This window comes from Rattus rattus, chromosome 3, assembly GCF_011064425.1.
Source record: "Rattus rattus isolate New Zealand chromosome 3, Rrattus_CSIRO_v1, whole genome shotgun sequence".
In the NCBI taxonomy this organism is placed as follows: domain Eukaryota; kingdom Metazoa; phylum Chordata; class Mammalia; order Rodentia; family Muridae; genus Rattus; species Rattus rattus.
Genome location: NC_046156.1, coordinates 12,110,882 through 12,128,922, shown reverse-complemented (window position 1 = coordinate 12,128,922; position 18,041 = coordinate 12,110,882). Strand labels below are relative to the sequence as shown.

The window sequence follows — 18,041 nt, the reverse complement described above, 5'->3', positions numbered from 1 at the left end:
AAGATCATCCACTGCCGTTTTAAGAATGAAATCATTAATGCTGTGACTGTAACTACCGTAACCCTGTGCGGCCTCCCAAGTGAAACGGTTTACAAAATCTCTTAAGCAGGAGTTGACTTTGAGTATTGGAAGCCAGCTTAGACAACATACTGGGACCCTCACCTCAAAAAAAAAAGACCCCAGAATAAATATAAAAGCTTATGAAAACAAATGGGGATAACCATTCTCTCTCTGATCCGGTCTGTCATGGAGAATGTCTGTCATCAACTTTACCACCGAGGGGGCTTCTGTACTGCCTACGTGTTTTAACTGAAGTGGACAGGGGACAGCATTGCACGGACAGCGTAGCCAGAGCAACGATGTTTATGTTGGTTGCTATGGTGCACGCCTTAGCCAATGGACAGTAGAAAGCGCATGCACTTAAGTTTCTGGAGAGCTATCCAAAGTCTTAGTCACCAGATATTTTTTGCCTCCCTCATCTAAGACCCTGGCTGCAAGAAATGTCAGTGCCAGAGAACCTCTGAGGAAGATATTGATGGGGCCAGAGGGCCTACCGAGTTCTAGGTGAGTTGAAGGTCCAGGGAGAAGGGAATACAGAATAGGTTTTAATAGAACTAAGGCTAGCCTCCTGTCTACATGACAGGAAGGAAGGATTACCTTTGCTGTGGTAAACCATATTTTAACTTTTTCCTTATAGCTATAATATAACCCAGTCTTAAGTGACGGGGGTAGGGGTTGGGACGATGGAACATTTTGGCTATTCTGAAAATAAAGGAATGGAAATCTTATAATGGATGTTTTTAGCTTATACCTAAATTATCCAATTAATCTTAGTGTCACAAAGAAAGGCAATGGAACACTAAGTATCCCACAGTGTTACGCAACCGAAGTTCCTGAGGCGAAAATACCACACTCGGCCTGATCAAGCTGCATCAAATGCAGGTGAATGAAGAAGCAGATAAGCCTAAAGGTGTAAATGTTTACAAGGGCCACCCTCCTCATTTCTCTAATATGACAATTTGTAACATGCACTCTTTCAATGAAATGAAATTAAATATGGAATAGATATAGAGACAGACTGTTATATCCACATTGAAATAAACCAATAACAAAGAAAGGGTGCATGATTATTATCTCCCAAACTTATTTTCTTAATGTTTAAGTGTTATTTTTCTCTCTCTTAAAAAGAACACCGAGGATTTCACATTGATAATGACAGGAATTATGATTTTCTATAAAATTATACAGTGGTGAGAAGTGTAAGCAGGGCAGGAGTAGGAACATGGAGGATGCTGGAACCTTTCAAAATCATGTGAGAAAGTTAGGCTATTCCTAGGAGCAAACGAAAAAAAAAGTCTCTCACTGAGGTAAATATTCATTGTGCAGATTTCTGACCAAAGACATACACTAAGAATACAGAAAGAACCCCTTTTGCTCATGAGTCAAAAAACAAAAAAACAAAAAACAAAAAAAAAAACCAAAAACAAAAAAACCTAACAAAAAAAAAACAAAAAACAAAAAAAACAGCTCAATTAGAGCAGAAGAGATTGAAGATCCTTTATAAAAAGATGAGTGAATGGGTCATAAACTCATGCAAAAATTCATCAAGTGAATGATACTTAAGTGACCTCTAATCTTAGCAACTCAGGAGGTCAAAGTTGGAGGACAGAGTTTAAGATCACATCAGCTATACAAGGAGACCAAGTACCCATCATAGTCACCCCCAAAATAAACACAGGTTGCTTAGAAGAAAAGAAAAGCAAACTCAAAGGAGATACCATTGTAAATATTGTGAGTACACTCTTAAAATGGAGCAACACTAAGTAATAGGACTGATCAACAGCTGGGTCTGGATGGGGAGATCTCAAAATTAACTCAACATAAAAGCAGCAAGATTAAAAAAGAATGCAAGTCAAAGTCTGGGGAGCCAAGCTTACTGACAGGAAGCAGTGGTTTCCTGGGACGGAGGTGGGAGGGGACTGCCTTTTGAAGATAAAAATGCAGCCTATGCAGATGACTACATGGAGAGCATTTGCTCAAGATTCAGGAGAACCTACATTCGAATACACGCTGCTGCATATGGAGCAGAGCTCAACGCTGACGGCGGATGCTGTCGCCATGCACTTCCACTTCGGGGACTCATACAGCGTAAGTGTAAAGCACACCGGGAACTTCAAACTAACTGTTCTAATAATTGAAGATAGAGCCATTCTCTAAGTTTGCAGAAGAACTTTAAAAAAATAAGGGACTTGTAGGGTACTCTCATAGTATGTTTAGAGACACAGTCTAGGAAAAACAAAGTTTTCTTCATGCTTAAAACAACACACATGGTTATAAAAAAGTTGATTATGAATTAGAAATTAAAAAAAACACATTAACTATCTTCCATGTTGAGAACACCAGGGTAATAAGTATAAAGACAGAGTAAATTGCAACATCAGTAAAATGTTACACTGTATCCCAAATGGATATTCACAACATCATTAAACTTAAAGAAGCTTTAACAGGAAGAACAATCCTTCCAAGCTCAGAAAGATGAAGTATTAGGAAAATAATAATTGTCAGACACTTATTCTTCAGGGTTTGCCTTGAATTGGGACAGAAAAGTATCTGGAATATAGAAATAAAACACAGTCTGTGGGTATGCAGGAATCTAACATGGCTGTTCAAATATTCATGCCCAGTCGAAGTTAAAGAACTTCAGTTTTGTTTTGTTTTAAATTAACTTTTAGAAAATTTGGGAAACAAACTGAAGTCATAAAACGTCATGCGATGTAAATCCAGGTTACATTCACTGAGATGGGGTCCATGCCACCCTGCACTTAGGGACACCACTGGACACAGCTGAGTGGTGTTAACTGTGTGTCAATCTGAAGAAGGTTATCAGCTCAGAAAACGGGGGATAAGGAATTTCTTATTATGACTAAACTATGCGAATATTCTCTGGGAGGTTTTGATTTTTAGAGACAGGGTCTCTCTGTATAACGAGCCCAAGCTGCTCCAGACTCTCTGTAGACCAGGCTGGCCTCCAACTCATAGAGATTGCCCAGGCTCTGCCTCTCGAATGTTGGGATTAAAGACATGAGCCACTCCCCCTCCCCAAAAAAAATCAACCAGATATCTAAGATTAAATTTTCAATCCAGGTGCCATGTTTGATTTATGTCTTTCTTTTCAACTGTTAATATGCAGCCATCATAGTGATGATTATGAAATGTCAGTAAGACGAGGCATCCCAGCCGAAAGACTTCATTCTTACTGTCCGAAAGGCGCCGTCATGGCTTCTGGTGGAGAAGGGAGTGGTCTTTCTTCTTCTCATGTTTCTTTCTTTTTTTCCCACTGATAATGGGAAGCTTTCACTTCAGTAAGCTATCTAGTAAACTACGGTTGAGGTCAACCTCACCCAATAACTATCAACTCTAGTTTGGAAAATTTTAAATATCAGATTTGCCCCTCCTACCAAATATGGACAACAGTAGGTTTCTGACCTCCAGTGGCAATAGTTCAACTCCTGAGTACTCTTCAGGGATACTGGTATCCATTTGACAACCTGGAAAGAAGACTACAGATATGTCCCTCGCTGACAATATCTTCTAATGGAAAGTGGGAGAGAGACAGCCTCACACAGACCAGGCTGACCCTCACCTCCTGACCTTCCACCACCTCTGAGATAGTCCCTAGATCTATATGGTGCTAGGGAATCAAACTCCCGGCTTCCTGCATGCTAGGCAAGCACCTCACCAACTGGGCTCCAATCTCAACTCTTTTGTTCTGTGAATCAGGTTCTCACTCTACGTCCCAGGTCCCAGGGTGGCCTTGAACTCACAGCAATCCTCCTGATGCAGTCTCGAAAATGCGGCCATTACAGGTGTGACCTACTAACCCCCAGCTACTAAATATTGCATTTACCTTAAGGAGGTTGTGTTTCATGCAAACAGTCGCACTCAAGTTTTATGAGCTAAAATATCGGACTGGAAGAACATATTAAGTAATTTAAATTCATTAGGAATGTTGTAAAAACGGAAAAGCGTTTGCCGCCTTCTCGTGTGAAGCACTTCCAATCCTTAGGCAATCCATCAGCCAGCATTTAAGTGCTCTGAGTTTTCTCCTTTAATGACTTTTCAATTGAAAAAAAAAACTCACCCATACTCAGAAAAACAACTTCTGTAAGATGCAGGCAGATTTCAGCTTAAGCATTAATTTTATGAAGTATGATCAATAACTTCTTTTCCTTAAGTAACTCAGCGAAAGTGAAAGTCTGTTCCTGGGGGGTGACACATTCAGAGCACAATCTCTGATCCCTTCAACATCTGTCTTCCAAATGAAACATGACCACAGACACACTCACCAATATTATCCGTTGGCATTGAGACCCGGGTTGGTTCCAAAAGGTTGTCTGCCAGGACAAATGCGCCTTCTTCCAAGGTGTCCAACAGCATGGTGGCTGTGTGCGCCTGCTCCGAGGAATTCATGTGTTTCCAGCAGTCCAAAGTCTCGGCTCTCAGAAGGTTATCTACTGTGTCCACAATGGCCTGCGTCCATTAGAAAATGACCGTTAGTTCTGACGGCTTCACAGGGAATCGTCGATTGCTGACTGGTGACAACTGTGATGTTTACCTGGCAGGAGCATTTACTTTTCTTTCATGAGCTGGGCAGCTGTAAGTCCTGCCTCAAAATAGCACTAGCTAGACGTGAGTGAATGGCTGCTTGACTTGAGGAGGCCTTAAGAAAGGCTCGTGCTTCTCATTCCTCTAAGCATATGGCAACTGTTGAAGGGGTCTCTGAACTCTCGGCAGCAGCTCTGAGCCTAACGCATTGACGTACAGGAGCGGTCACTCACAACCACTACACTGTTTATAACTCCGAATGAACTATAACGTGTGACTAGAAAACACTCATGTTTCCTGAGTAGGCCAGCATCCACCAGAAATTTCAGTCATGGTGTTCTTTTGAACTCAACTAAGTTAAACTGTTTTACACCTTTACACATTTTGTCTGCTATTGCTTGAGAGGAAGGAAAGATAGCTTTACAAAGTCCATAGGCTACATTTTGGCCCTTCCCATTACCTATATAACACACATACCTATACGTGTGCATATGTTAACTCCTACGGACTGGTCTGCTTTGAGAGAGGAATGAAGAAATCCGGCAAAACAACACTGAGAGGCTATGCTGGTCATTTAAGGAGAATGGAAATACAGAAAGTGCTGAAAGACAGGAGCTGCAAACATTCCTAAGCGTGGGTGCAATTTATCCCCACGTAAAACAACAATGCGGCCCAGTGGGCTAGTCCACTGGACTTGCTGTACTTAGGCTGCAGTGTGTGCTGTGCCTTGTATGGCTGGACAGCTCAAGTCGCTACATGTGTTCACTATCCTGCATGCCTACACAGAATGTATCACGAGGCCAGTATATACATTGTTCTGATCCGTTGGTAATCACTGAGGAGAAAGACCATGTCATCTACGGGAAAACAGCGATGAACTGTTTTTCCTTTTCTTTTTTTGAAGGCTCTGTACGAGCAAGGAGAGAAGTTGTTTGAGGCTATTGTGAGAGTAAGATTAATTAGCTTAATCCATCTTAATACCCTCGTTCAGTCTGCCTTGCGAGCCACCATGACCTCCCTGGCAGGTGGAAGGTACTTCCAAGTGCTGTTAAAGGCTTTTTCCCATTTCTAGTAGGAGGTAGAATAGTCCAGAATGCTCACACGGAAGCTTCTTCAGCCAATAACTAGACTGGAACAGAAATTGGTCTGCTGAGGCCAGATTCATTAGTCACCAAGAAATACAGACTAGAGCCTCTAATCTAAGTTACAAATGAATCCTCTGTAGCCAAGTAGAGAGTTGCTTCATTTGCATAGAGTAAGTCTGATTTGTAATTTAAGGAGGCTTATTTTTCTTGTCTGAATGGAGAAGCTCATTTGAAGCACAATGAAAATGACACTGGTCAGAAATTAAGGTCATATTGAGATGTACCACGTGTGTGTATCTCTCCTGATGGCACGCTCACATCAACGTGAAGCGCTCCTTAGATTCCCATTGGTGACACTGGTGATTTTCAGGTAGGGTCAAGGTAACCATCAGCCTTAGGTTTCAGCTTCTGAGTTAACGTCTCATTTACAAAACTATAGAAGTTCTTTGGTTTGTTCCCCCACTATGTGAATTTGTCCTGGTTAGACTTACCAGGGAAATAGTTAACTTCCCCTCCCAACATCGAGAAACTTCTAACCTAGAGAGCAAACCAAAATACAATAGTACTAGTTTGGCTTGCTGGAATGGAGAGCCTCCCCATGCCGCCTACCCTGTCAATACGCCAGGACAAACTACTGCCCACATCACAGAAGTGCCTCTTTGGACCTGAGAAGAACTCCCACCCAGCAGATACTAGAATCACCATTGCAGTGTTCACATTTTACTTCTGGATACCCACACTTATTAGCCTGCTTCCAGAAGCGAATTCCCAAAAGGCCAGAACAGAGCCTAATTTATTGAACAGTACACCCCAGAGATCAGAAAGCGGTGACTTTTACATGCACATATATTATGCCCATACAGTCTTTGATATGATAAACTGCCAAGAATATATCATAGCTGTTTCAGGTTATTGAATCCAGAGATGGTAACAGAAAACAAAGGGACTACTATGTGCTTTCTTCCAAATCAGAGGATATTCATGAAAGCTCGTATATATATATTTTTTTAAATAAATGGGAAACCAGCAAAAAAAAAAAATGTTCACATAAAATGTTATTGGCTCGTCCTGAGAGAAGCCAACATTTGTACAGCCGATATGGGGCACATTATATAATTATCAAAGACTGAAAATTCTGAGTCATGCAGCAAGATGGCGTGAGCGTGGCAGGCAGCCGAGGAGGGGAGAAAGCGGGTGGGGGGACAGACAGGAAAGATACCTTAAGGTAAGCCCTGCATGTCTTCTCTCGTTTTTGGAGCTTTTGAGTAAAAGAAAAGAAAATCAGAGGTTAGATTTTATCTGCTGGAAAAAAAATGAGGAAAGAAAAAAAATCCTCAGAAATTAAGTTGGTGTCCCTGAGTTCTAAGGTGACTACGCCTGGGCCACTCCACTCATGGCCAGAGCTATCTGTCAATAGTTTTTTGCTCTAGTTTGTCATGTGTCATTTATTTATGTATTTATTTATGTATTTATTTATTTATTTAATTTCTACAAGAGACAAACTAACAATCTGCCGATCTGTGACTAATTCTGGATTCCAGTGAACAGGATATAAACCATCACTGAGGCTCACTCGCATTGAGACCCCCTCGGCGGGGTGCTCAGCTTCCTCCCCCAAATAGACGCCCCTCTCTCCCCAAAGCTGCCGCTGTGTATCACACAGTTGCTTCCAGCACTAAGCGCTGCATGTTTTCATACAGGTCATCAATCATGTGACCTATAATCGCTCTAGGCACAAAGGCTAGCCCTCCAGCGACAGTGTAGGCCAGTCAGGGCGATGGATTTGACACTCCCTAAAATCTGCTGAAATGGGTGTCCCTCAGGACTTTGAGGGAGAGGAGAACGCCGATCCTCTCTAATTCTCCCTGAGAAATGAGCAGACTGGGAAGTTGGGGCTCTAGGTATGCGTGGGTGCTTGGTCACAAGTGTCCTGGGGCAGAGAGCCGCCGCACACTCAGACTCGTGTCCTGTGGTGTCGGAGCTCCTACCTTGTTATAACTCCTCCCGGCTGAGTCCTTCTCGCTCGGTTTCAGCTCCTGCAGCTGGGCATCCAGGATGTCCACCAACTGTTCCATCAGCCTCACGGAGGAGCTCACATCCCCAGCGAACACCGTCCCCTTGGTGTGCTTAGCCAGTTCGTTGGCCAGACTTGCAGCATTCTCTCCACTTCTGATCTGAAAAGGCAAATTTGCAGTATCTCAGTAAACGCTCTATCTGTGGCTTTTAGTTCCCTGCGAGCACTTCTGTTGTGGTGGTGGGGAAATATTTGCAAATATGTCAAAATCTGCAACTAATTGAGACCAGTAACTTTCTCTTTATCTCCGAAGATTAAAGGCTTTTAGATCCTTACCACAGGAAATTCTCTTAAACACGCGCACATACTCGTGAGTGTACACACACACACACACACACACACACACACACACACACACACATGGAGAGGGCTGGTGACATTCTTTTGTTTTCTGTTGGCTCCCGTTTTTCCCCGTAACCACTTCAAGTTGTCATTTTAATTTTTTTTTACTTATTCCCATGATGCAGACTTTACATCAGAAGGGAGTGTGATACCCAGAATTATCGACTAGTATCTGTACTTCAAAAAAGCCATATAGAGGGAAAAAAATCGGTCCAAGGCAAAATTCAAAGCTGAGGTTTCTAGGTGTGTCTCGGGATCATTTCCACTCCTTGTCTGGTAATGGTGAGTGATACAAACATCTGTTTGCATTCTGCGGCTTCAGTTGCAAAGCTAAGGATACTTGCTTTACTGGGCCAACACACTATCTGTCTCACGTGCATCAAAAGGATAAGAACAAACTAAATGTGAATGGAATTAAAACCGTTATGCATTGGTGAACACAGCACAACCCCAAACAAATCTAACATTTAATGACAGACAAAGCTATGCCTTAAAATAAACAAACAAACTTTTACACCGAAGGGAGCCTGGTTTAGCACAGAAAAGTAAACTCCTTGCGTCTGACAGCCAAGCTCTGAAACAATGTATCACATCGGAACATTCCAACCCACCTTCTGGGCCAGCTGATTCACCCAGTGAGAGGTGCAGTTGCTAAGATCCGGGCCCTTCGGGTTCCAGGTTCCTGTGGAAGCCATGCAGAGATACGAGGCCGTTCCTGCAGCAGACGCAGAAAACAGTGGTGACTTCAAAGCCCTGCTCTGTGAGCTTTTGGGAAACTGACTTTGATGATCCCAGACTGGGCGTTACAGTTTGAATGAACGCTACTCGAAGCAGTGGGCAATTACTGACAAAAAGTCCCAGGCAATGCAAAAGATTATAAACTAAATATAAAGTAAGCACGGCATATCAGACATTTAGAGGGTAGTGTGTGTGTGTGTGGGGGGGGTGTGTCCAAAAAGCCCTTTCTTTTCTTGGGACTCATCCAACGTGATGGCTGTAAGGAGAAAGGCAGCCTCACTAGAATCCTGGGACAAAAGACTCAGATTTGACATAGGAAATGGACAGGCAATTGTGTACCTGACCTTAAGTGACACTCATGGTTTGAAAACTTTTATATTGTGTGTGGGGGGGACCCTAATCCTATATTAGTCATATAATAAAATAATGAAATTGGCTAGTGTAAACATCCCCCACTAATGAAACATTTTCCGTCTTGTTTAGAAGCTACTTATGAAACTATGAAAGTGTGCATTGCACGGTGCAGGAAATACCTCTTGTTCCCTTGGGACACGGTCGCTCAACCATCATCCCCCTTTGTGTCTGAGGCCACTTTATCCCCTTCATTTCTAACGCTTCGCAGAATCTCTCTGGCAGGGGAAAAATATTTGTTACAGGAGGAATTTTGGTTGTAGAGACTGCTGGAGGTGGCTTTGTCCCTCGGCTTCCTTCCTGAGGACCAGCGACTGTGCTGCTCACGGGGCCTCTCTGTGAAGTACTGCTTGTGGTTGACACTGTGGTTTTGAACAGCTCAGCTGAAGAAGTTATTGTCACAGCTGTGGTAGGCACTATGGAGAAAAGATGAATGTATTAATCTCAAGCGCACCCCCATGCTCTCCTACAGGTGTGCGTGTGTAACATACGATGCACACACATTCGCACAGTGTACCCCTTCACCCGTCCGTATACCCCAAGTCAACAAACAGAATTGTACTAGGGAAGGAGAAGAAGAAGAAAAAAAATCACATTGATTACAATTTATCCATAGGGCTAAATGGTTCTCATTTAAGCCAGACAATAGCTGGGATCTCGGTGAAATATGGTCACGTGATTTAATTGTAATCTCCCCTTAAAGCTCTAAGGTTCTTAATTCTCTAAGGCTGTGACCCTTGCTTCAGTTCCACATGTTGTGCACAACCCCCAACCATAAAATCATTTCACTGTTACTTCATAACTGTAATTCTGCTATGGTTATGAATTGTAAAGTACCTGCAATATACATACATACATACATACATACATACATATATATATATGCATATATATATATATATATATATATGCTATGTAATCCCTGCAAAAGAGTCCTTTGACCCTCAAAGGGTTACAACCCACAGGTTGAGAACCTCTGCTCTAAAGAAGAAAATGAAGAAAAAAATGTACTGTGCAAATATATTTTAAACATAACCAAAAGATTAAGGGGTTAAAAAAAAAAACACAAAACCAGTGACAATTATAGGTAGGTAGGATGATAAAGAGATTTGAAGTCACCCACTCCGCATCCTGGGGGAAAGCAAACACTGACACCTTTCCAGCTAGCAGCTGCTCTTGCTTGAGGGGTTTTTGAGCATTCCCGGTTACACCCAGACAGAAGAGAGGTTTGGCGAGCTTATTCTGCTCTGGGCTTGGCACCTGTACTTCGCAAAGGTGGGGACGAAAGGGCAGAGCTCACCATGTAGCCTCTTATCCAGACAGGGCTTAGAACAGACCACGAGTCAAAAATCAACCTTTCCGTATCTCACGGGCCCGCCGCAGACAACGCAAAAGAACTGTAGCCACACATTTCAAAATTAACGAAAAGGAGCGGTTGTGAGGAAGGGGTTTGACTTCTAAAGTTGCTTTGAAGCGGTCTAAACAAGAGTGCTCTATTGTCTTCTCCTTTAACAACTGAGCATTAAGAAAAAAAGTGTCACAGAAAAAAAATAGTAGTATTTAGAAATCTGTCGGAAAATATCCAAAACTTTTATCTATATTTAGGGACATTACGAATTTATTTTTAAAACCTTACATGTAGGTTACCTTGAATTTAAGACACACGAGTTTTTCTTAAGTTATAAAAATACTAGCACTGACATGCTCAAAGGAGACTATCTCACTGACACCGATCTCTATGTATAATGAGCATGTGGGAATTAAAACGCATTTTCGGTTCACCTATACACAACAAGCTACAACCCTGAGCATTCAGAGCTATATTCAAAAGTCACTGCGATGTGTCCCCCTTGAGACTGTCTTCAAAGCATTTCTGTAATTCACTGGTTGAGAGCATGCTCTGCCGATAGCGAAGGCTGTGTGTATTTCTGGGGGTTTAGGTGTGGCAAACTTCTAGCTCTCGTTGAGTATGTTACACTTAGGCTCCCTCCCCCTCCCATCTCACTGGGACACTTTTAAGCATGTGTTTTATTTCTAAGCTAAAATGATTGGTCATAGGAGAGGGGTGTCTATATACATCAGTCAAACAACACGCCTAGCCAGCTGCGGTGGAAACTATTCAAACCTGTCTATCTCTGTCTGTGAAAGTACCCTCCTGACATCTAGTTAAACCTGGGTAATTTTCTTTCCATTACAATGCATCGAGGCTTTCAGTGCTTTCTCAATTAACATTTGTCAAAGCACCACAATCTTTAGCAAAAGTGTCAAACGACGGCAGCAGTGGCAGCGGAATGAATGGAGAAAAGGGCAGGACCAAGTGCCTTGGAGTTACGCCACCTGACGGATCCCCTGACACCATACTAATCAGTACACAGGGGACCGCTCAGATACGTATTAACGCCACCAGTACTCACTGCTGGCTGAGTATCAGTAAGGACCGGGGCGATGCAAAAAACCTGGGTCTCCACTCGGTTCACAAAAATCTCAGGCAGCAAGCCGTGCGTTCCTCTACTTTCCGTCAATAGATTAAACCATGGGGAGTAGCTAGGATTTGTGGGATGCTGGAAGAGTGAAATTCAGTGATAGTTCAAGGCATAAGTTTTTATATCTAAGAGGTGTTTCTAAGAATTATTAATTCTTTCTTCGAGTAGACAATTGGAGGTAGGGCATCTGACAAGGATAAAAGCTAATGGTATTTATTCAGCATTCACAGCCAGATGTCATGACAACCAGGAGCCTGGATCAGTAATAGATCAAGTCTTAACAGGGCTCCAAGAGGCAGGCACAAATTATCTTTCCATACATATGGAAACCTGGTCATGGAGAAGTCAGGTGACTGGGTTAAGGTCACCCGGTTATCATGTTAAATGTTTGACCTTACCTCTCTTGGTAAGGCTGTTCAAAAGCCGGGAAAAAGACAGTGCTACAAAACACTGACTCTGGGATATGGAAAGACCAGGTTTCATCATGAAATGGCAAAGGTTCAGACGTTGGGAACACTCTCCCAACACCAACACGAAACAGAACTGCAGCATGGACAGCAACTCTATTCCAAGGCTCTGCTTTGAGGGGCGTCCTAGCAAACGTTCAATTGGGCTGACTCAGCCCTGCATCGTTACAGTGATACCAGAGAGTCAGGGCTCACAATCCCATCGGCTGGTACCCAGGGAGTAGAAAAAGATTCTGTCTAGCAAAGTACCCAGGGATGAGCTGTGGACTGCCAGGCTCTTCCTCCATTGGTTTGGGAACTCTATCCTAGTGCGTAAGGACCTAAGTCTGAATGTTCACTCAGATTGGTCACTCACTGTTGAAGGAGTGACCTCCTCCAGCTAGGAACTATCCCGGCTGGTGAGAAAAGGGCCCTCATTTACCCTCATGCTGCTGGATGGACTGCGTTTACTATCAGCGGGAAGACACTCAGAAAATGTGACGGGCGAGTGTTGTATAAACATCACGAATGACACCTTTGCTTACGTACGACCTCCTGCTACGGAATTATCAGACTTCTCACAGTCAAGGCAAATATTCAGGAACTGCCCCAAACTGAGTCTAGATAGGACTACTGTGTTGTTACTATTTTGGGGTTTCAGATCTATAGGAAGAGTAAGAAATGTCAAGTTATATGGATGGACTGAAGAGTTAAAACAGGCCCAAGAGGTTTTTTTTTTTCTGAGACCTGTTCTAGACAGACCAAATTTGATGTTTAAAACAACAACAACAACAAAACAACAACAACAACAAAACAACAACAACAAAATAACAACAACAACAACAACGATGACTCACGGTGGAGAAGAGAAGCCAAACATTCAAATATGTATATAAAAATAACAGGAGACAGAAAGACTACACTTCTGGCATCAGAAGCTGGCGAGGCCTGATCCATCACTGAGAGAGAGCGGTGTTGGAAATGATGCACTAGCAAGACCCATGAGCACCAGAAAAGGGGTTTCCTCAGCACCCTTTACGCCTCTTGCCACATTAATCCGCAGCCTTCATATTTTTATTGTTTTGCTTTGTTAGTTAAATACAAGCTAGGCTCGTCTTAAATCCTGTAGCGTCTGCTTCATGAGAACCCCATCCACTAAGACTCAACATGAGCTTTAGCTCTAATTGTTGGCTTGTGGGAGACAAAGATCTAATTCCTCTGGTTGCTCCATCCCTTGCCTTATCCATTTCTTGAAACTTACTTCTGGAAACCTAAATGTGCCTTATTAGTTTGACCTTAATCTCCTGGCTAGGGCAGTTCTGTGAGACCCTACCTTCAGGTTTATAGGGCACAGACCTCAGAAGGGAGAAACGCGTCTCTAGAAGTTTAAGCAGATACATCGTAAGGAGAGAAAATAAGAATATGGGTCAAACGGCAGCAAGAAGAATTTAGGTCAGGTAAAATGTTTTATTACTTAGGGTTTAATACGGGGTCAATATGAATTTTTATGTTCTGGGAATATGGAAGAATGGCTAAGTATTTAGAAGGAGAAACCACTGTCATGGGAACGCTCGCTCACTGCGTGCCTCGTTTTAAACGCTAGCAAGTACTCTTTCAGAAAAACACCTCAATTAGCAAAGCCTTCCTGACTGGAATTGCAGCACAAAATGTATTAGCCCATAGATCACATGTGGGAAAGCCACTGCTACCAGCTCTTACACTTAATGAGACAAGTAGGCGTGTCATTGTGCTATGGTGAACAGGATCTACACTCAATGAACAGAATCCATACACTGTTCATGACCTTTCAATTATTGCCTGATTAGGTATTTGTAGTTGTTAAGACTGGCTTAACAACTTCCTTCCTTTCTTCCCCCCTCCCCTCCCTCCCCTCCCCTACCCCCAAGAGGGAAAGATTTTCTGCCACCCAAAACAAATGTGACAGGGTGTCAGGGTGGAGTAAGCTACAAAAGAAAGGTGAACAGAGGATCGATACAATGTTAGCCAATGCTGAAACTCCTCAGAAGCTGGGAGAATGAACAGAAGCACTGGGGTAGCTCTAAGAAAACTTAAGATGCACAAATCGTCCCAAGCGACCGGCCTCTAGAGAAAACAGACATCACATACTTCAAAACAAATTATTTTAAGAAGCTCAGTGAAAACTTAGGCGGGCAAACGAAATTTCCTTGTTGAAAAATCTAACAACAGATTTTCCCGGCCACATTTTTAAACCAAGAATCTCGCAGCCCATCTTTATTAGCAGGCCACCGAGGATCTTTCTTTCGGAGGGAAACTCAACACGTATTTTGGTACTCCGTGAAGATTCAAACTTGAAGTTCGGTTATTAAAAAGCTCTGCTTTTCCCTTTTAAGGTTGTGACCATCCGACAGTATTTAGGGCTTATTCATGGCATATCTAGATAGAAGTGTTTGTATGTTATTGACTGTGAGTGTGTCTAAGTAGTACCTTAGCGGAAGGGTGCGTTTCATCTTGGTGAACAGAATAATTTCATAATTTGACAAATATTTTGGTTTTCGTTTTTTTTTTGAGTGACTTCTAAACTTGAAAACTCCCAATTTATCCAGTGAACTGAAATATTAATTTATATCTTAAACCCATACCATTATTCATTTGGAATAATGAAGACACCATTAGTACATATACTGTGTAAAGAATTAACAAGTTATTCTTTAATCCACAGTATGAGGTAATTTTTTTAAAAAGTAAAATATTGATGTAATTACAGCCGAAATCTATTTCTCATGGAACTGAAATCACCTGATAAATCAGAATATAACTCTAAAAACTTAACACTTCTTTCTAAAAGAGCCATCCTTCTTAAATATACCCGTGGGGGACGCCAATGGAGCAAGCTGGAGGGGGTGAGCAGAGTTAGCAGAGATGGCCTGGAATCACGTAGACCTGCACTGTGTGTTCCAGTCAGTTACAGAAAGGCTGACTCAGAATGGCCGCTCCTTGATCAGGAAGTGAAAATGCGTAATTTTACACCACAAAAGAGGAAGAAGTGTTTGAAGATGCCTTCTCCTACCCTGTGAAAACTTCAGCACACACAGCCCTGGCCACATGTGTCCCACCTATCCATTGCTTTGGGACCTCTCTTTACATATTTCCCTTACCCACTGGTGCCAGGCTGTTCAGTGTTCTGGGCATACACTGGAACCGACTCTGAACACAGGTAAGGAAGAAAGGCATTAACGTGTCTGTAGCTGTTACCATATGCTTTGCAGCGAACCTAAAGTTGAGGAAGGCTATTATTTCTTGGAGCCAACATGTCACTGAAAAAATAAAAAGGAGTAAAAAAGAAAACTGTACCAAACAGGACTACATCAGACCATCTTTTGTGATTTAACCACGAGAAAGACAAACTCACGGGGAAAACTCTAAAAGTCCTTAGAAAGTAAGCGGTCGGAGTCATGGAGAACTAACAGCAAGCACTCTTACCTTGGGCAGGGTCGGGTGGACCAAACTCCAGAGAATACCGTAAGATGAAGTTATTGTTCCATACGTAGAGCTGGTTGTCTCTTGGGTTGTAATCCACTGCGGCGATGTACTGGTACTGGTTGGGGAAGGGAACGTCCACGTGCTCTCCCCTGCTCAACCTCGTGTTGTAAATGTAGTCAATGACGTTCTTGCCAGCTTCGCTTTCATTGTCTTGGTACACTGACCTGACCACGTAGAGGACCCCGCATATCATGAAAGCATTGGACGCCGCGCGCTTGTCATACGTCGTCTCCCAGGTTGCTTCGAATCGAAGAGTGTACGGATTGAGCTGGCTAATCACGATCATTCCGTTGTTCTGCTCGGTGGCGTAGATGACCCACAAGCCATTCTCATCCACTGCCAGGTCAATGTCAGTCTTCCCCCCCCATCTGTAGGGTGAAGTGTCATGGTAGTTGGCGTAGTTGATTATGGCCTCCCCACTCTTGATTCTAGTCCTCAAGTCAAATTTAACAATGTTTCTCGTTCTTTCTTTGTTAAAGAAGACAGCTCCGTCATACACCACAAATCCAGTACCGTCCACTCGGTTTGGAAGTTTGTAGGTTGTTGTCTGGCGGCTGTTTTGAAAATCTTCTAAAGAAGCGTATTCTATTAAGGTATCGGTGCGGTAGGGAGTCCAGGGCATAAAATAAATTTTATCTGCAGCCTGAAGGGGGTCCTTGCACCAAGCACCTGCCTTTTGCTCAGCTTCATAGATACTTGGAGAGTCCACAATCGCTTTCAAGGTTCCGGGACACACAAAAACTAACGCCACGGGAAAAAGACAAGAAAGGGAATAAAGTTAAAAGAAAATGACACCGGTAATCACGCATTTAATTGATCACAAGTCAAAGGAGGAAAAGCTATCTTACTCAGCATTCCATCTTTTAAAAATGTATACTTTGTACGCACTACCCTTGTTTTCCAAAGCTTTTCTACAGTGACCAGCACTTGTTTTCACAAGTACAAACCTATGTTTAGGATCGCTCACAGCTAAGACAACATTTAGATTTCTGAACTGTGTCTCTGTCTAATAATTTGGGAATGAATGCATTCCCCAAATTTGGAGCCTGGGCTTCAGAGCGGATGAGCATTCTGTTTTAATCCAAACGTTATGGCTTCCGGGCCTAATCCACCTTTACTACCTCCCAAGGAACAGAGCTATAAAGCAGGAAACTCAATGCGAAGACTTGGTTTTGAGCCTTCTAGAGAAGTGACAGGTGCTTCATTCAGGTTGGAGAATGTCAATTGGAGGAGAATGCATTCGGGAGCAGAGAGAAATCGACACAGGGGACGCGTGATGTGATGACCAGGAGACCCTGTAACCGTGGCATGCTACGGAGAGGGTTCTGGAAGCCAGGCAAGAGGACACTTCAATAACAAGAAAATATCCAAGGGTGTCAGAGAAAGAGACAGAGGGTAGAAAAGAAAACAGAGAGGGCGGCCCCCCTTCGCCGACTTCAGAATTTTACCCCATCGCCAGATTTTAGCGGGCACACAATTTCATTGTGAACAGCTGACGCCTTTATGAGGTGCACTATGAGGTCCTGCCGATCATCGTAATAGAGGGGTGTCGCGGGGAAAGGGGTGGGGAGGAGGGTCACATCCATAAGGCACATGACAGGGAGCTGGGGTTGAGACTGTAGACATTATTTATTTACCTTTTTGCTCCACTTCTATTTTAAGCATCGGAAGGAAAAAAAATAAAAAAAGTGCAAGGAAAAAAAAGAAAAAAAAAGATTAAAAATAAATTGACTATTAGTCTAAGATCGAATTCGTAACAGATGCTAAATATAGGAAGAATAGGGGAGCTGTACTACTTTGGATAAAGAGAAACACGGGAGAACCTAGCAGGAGAGAGATTCTAAAGTTACACAAAGGAACACGGATCAATCATTTTAGTAGATTAAGGAGACAATACAAACAAGTTGGCATGCTGCTTCACTTAGTGTGCCTGAATAAATAATGAAATTCACTAATGCAAGCTAAACATACTCTTGCCTTGCCGTAGTCGCTCAGCACTCTGCCCCGGCTCTCCTTACATATATCCACTACAGACATAAAGCATGCACAGGTGTGTCATCTGCATCTGCTCTCTAGGAGCTCAACTACCAGAGCCCTCATATTAGCGGGGACGGAAAATATGCGCACAGGGCTCACAACTCGACTCTGGAGTTTAAGTCAAATTTAATAAACATCGAGATGGCTCCATTTCCCCAGAGATATTCAGATGAGAGGAAGAGAAGACTACACAGCCATGCATCTCGGTACATTTCAATTATTTTTCTATTATTTCCTATCTCTAGAAGTAATGTCTTAAACCATTTAATAAAATGCCCCCTTTCCAGGAGTATATCAA

The 18,041-nt window shown here is 42.7% G+C and overlaps 1 protein-coding gene across 37 annotated transcripts in view; it reads right to left on the bottom strand.

Moving 5' to 3' along the window:
• Adgrl2 (adhesion G protein-coupled receptor L2) overlaps window positions 1-18,041 on the bottom strand; it is a 493,623-nt gene that overhangs the window by 28,255 nt on the left and 447,327 nt on the right. For 19 of the 37 annotated variants that reach the window (XM_032897155.1, XM_032897173.1, XM_032897166.1 and 16 more), the window contains 7 exons: window positions 17,344-17,358; window positions 15,647-16,447; window positions 9,378-9,671; window positions 8,718-8,821; window positions 7,679-7,864; window positions 6,910-6,948; window positions 4,347-4,530 (listed from right to left, as the gene is read on the bottom strand). In XM_032897155.1, coding sequence (XP_032753046.1) covers window positions 4,347-4,530; window positions 6,910-6,948; window positions 7,679-7,864; window positions 8,718-8,821; window positions 9,378-9,671; window positions 15,647-16,447; window positions 17,344-17,358 — 1,623 coding nt within the window. The remainder of the gene's footprint in view (window positions 1-4,346; window positions 4,531-6,909; window positions 6,949-7,678; window positions 7,865-8,717; window positions 8,822-9,377; window positions 9,672-15,646; window positions 16,448-17,343; window positions 17,359-18,041) is intronic. The other 18 variants (XM_032897162.1, XM_032897165.1, XM_032897175.1 and 15 more) reach the window with 4 other exon arrangements.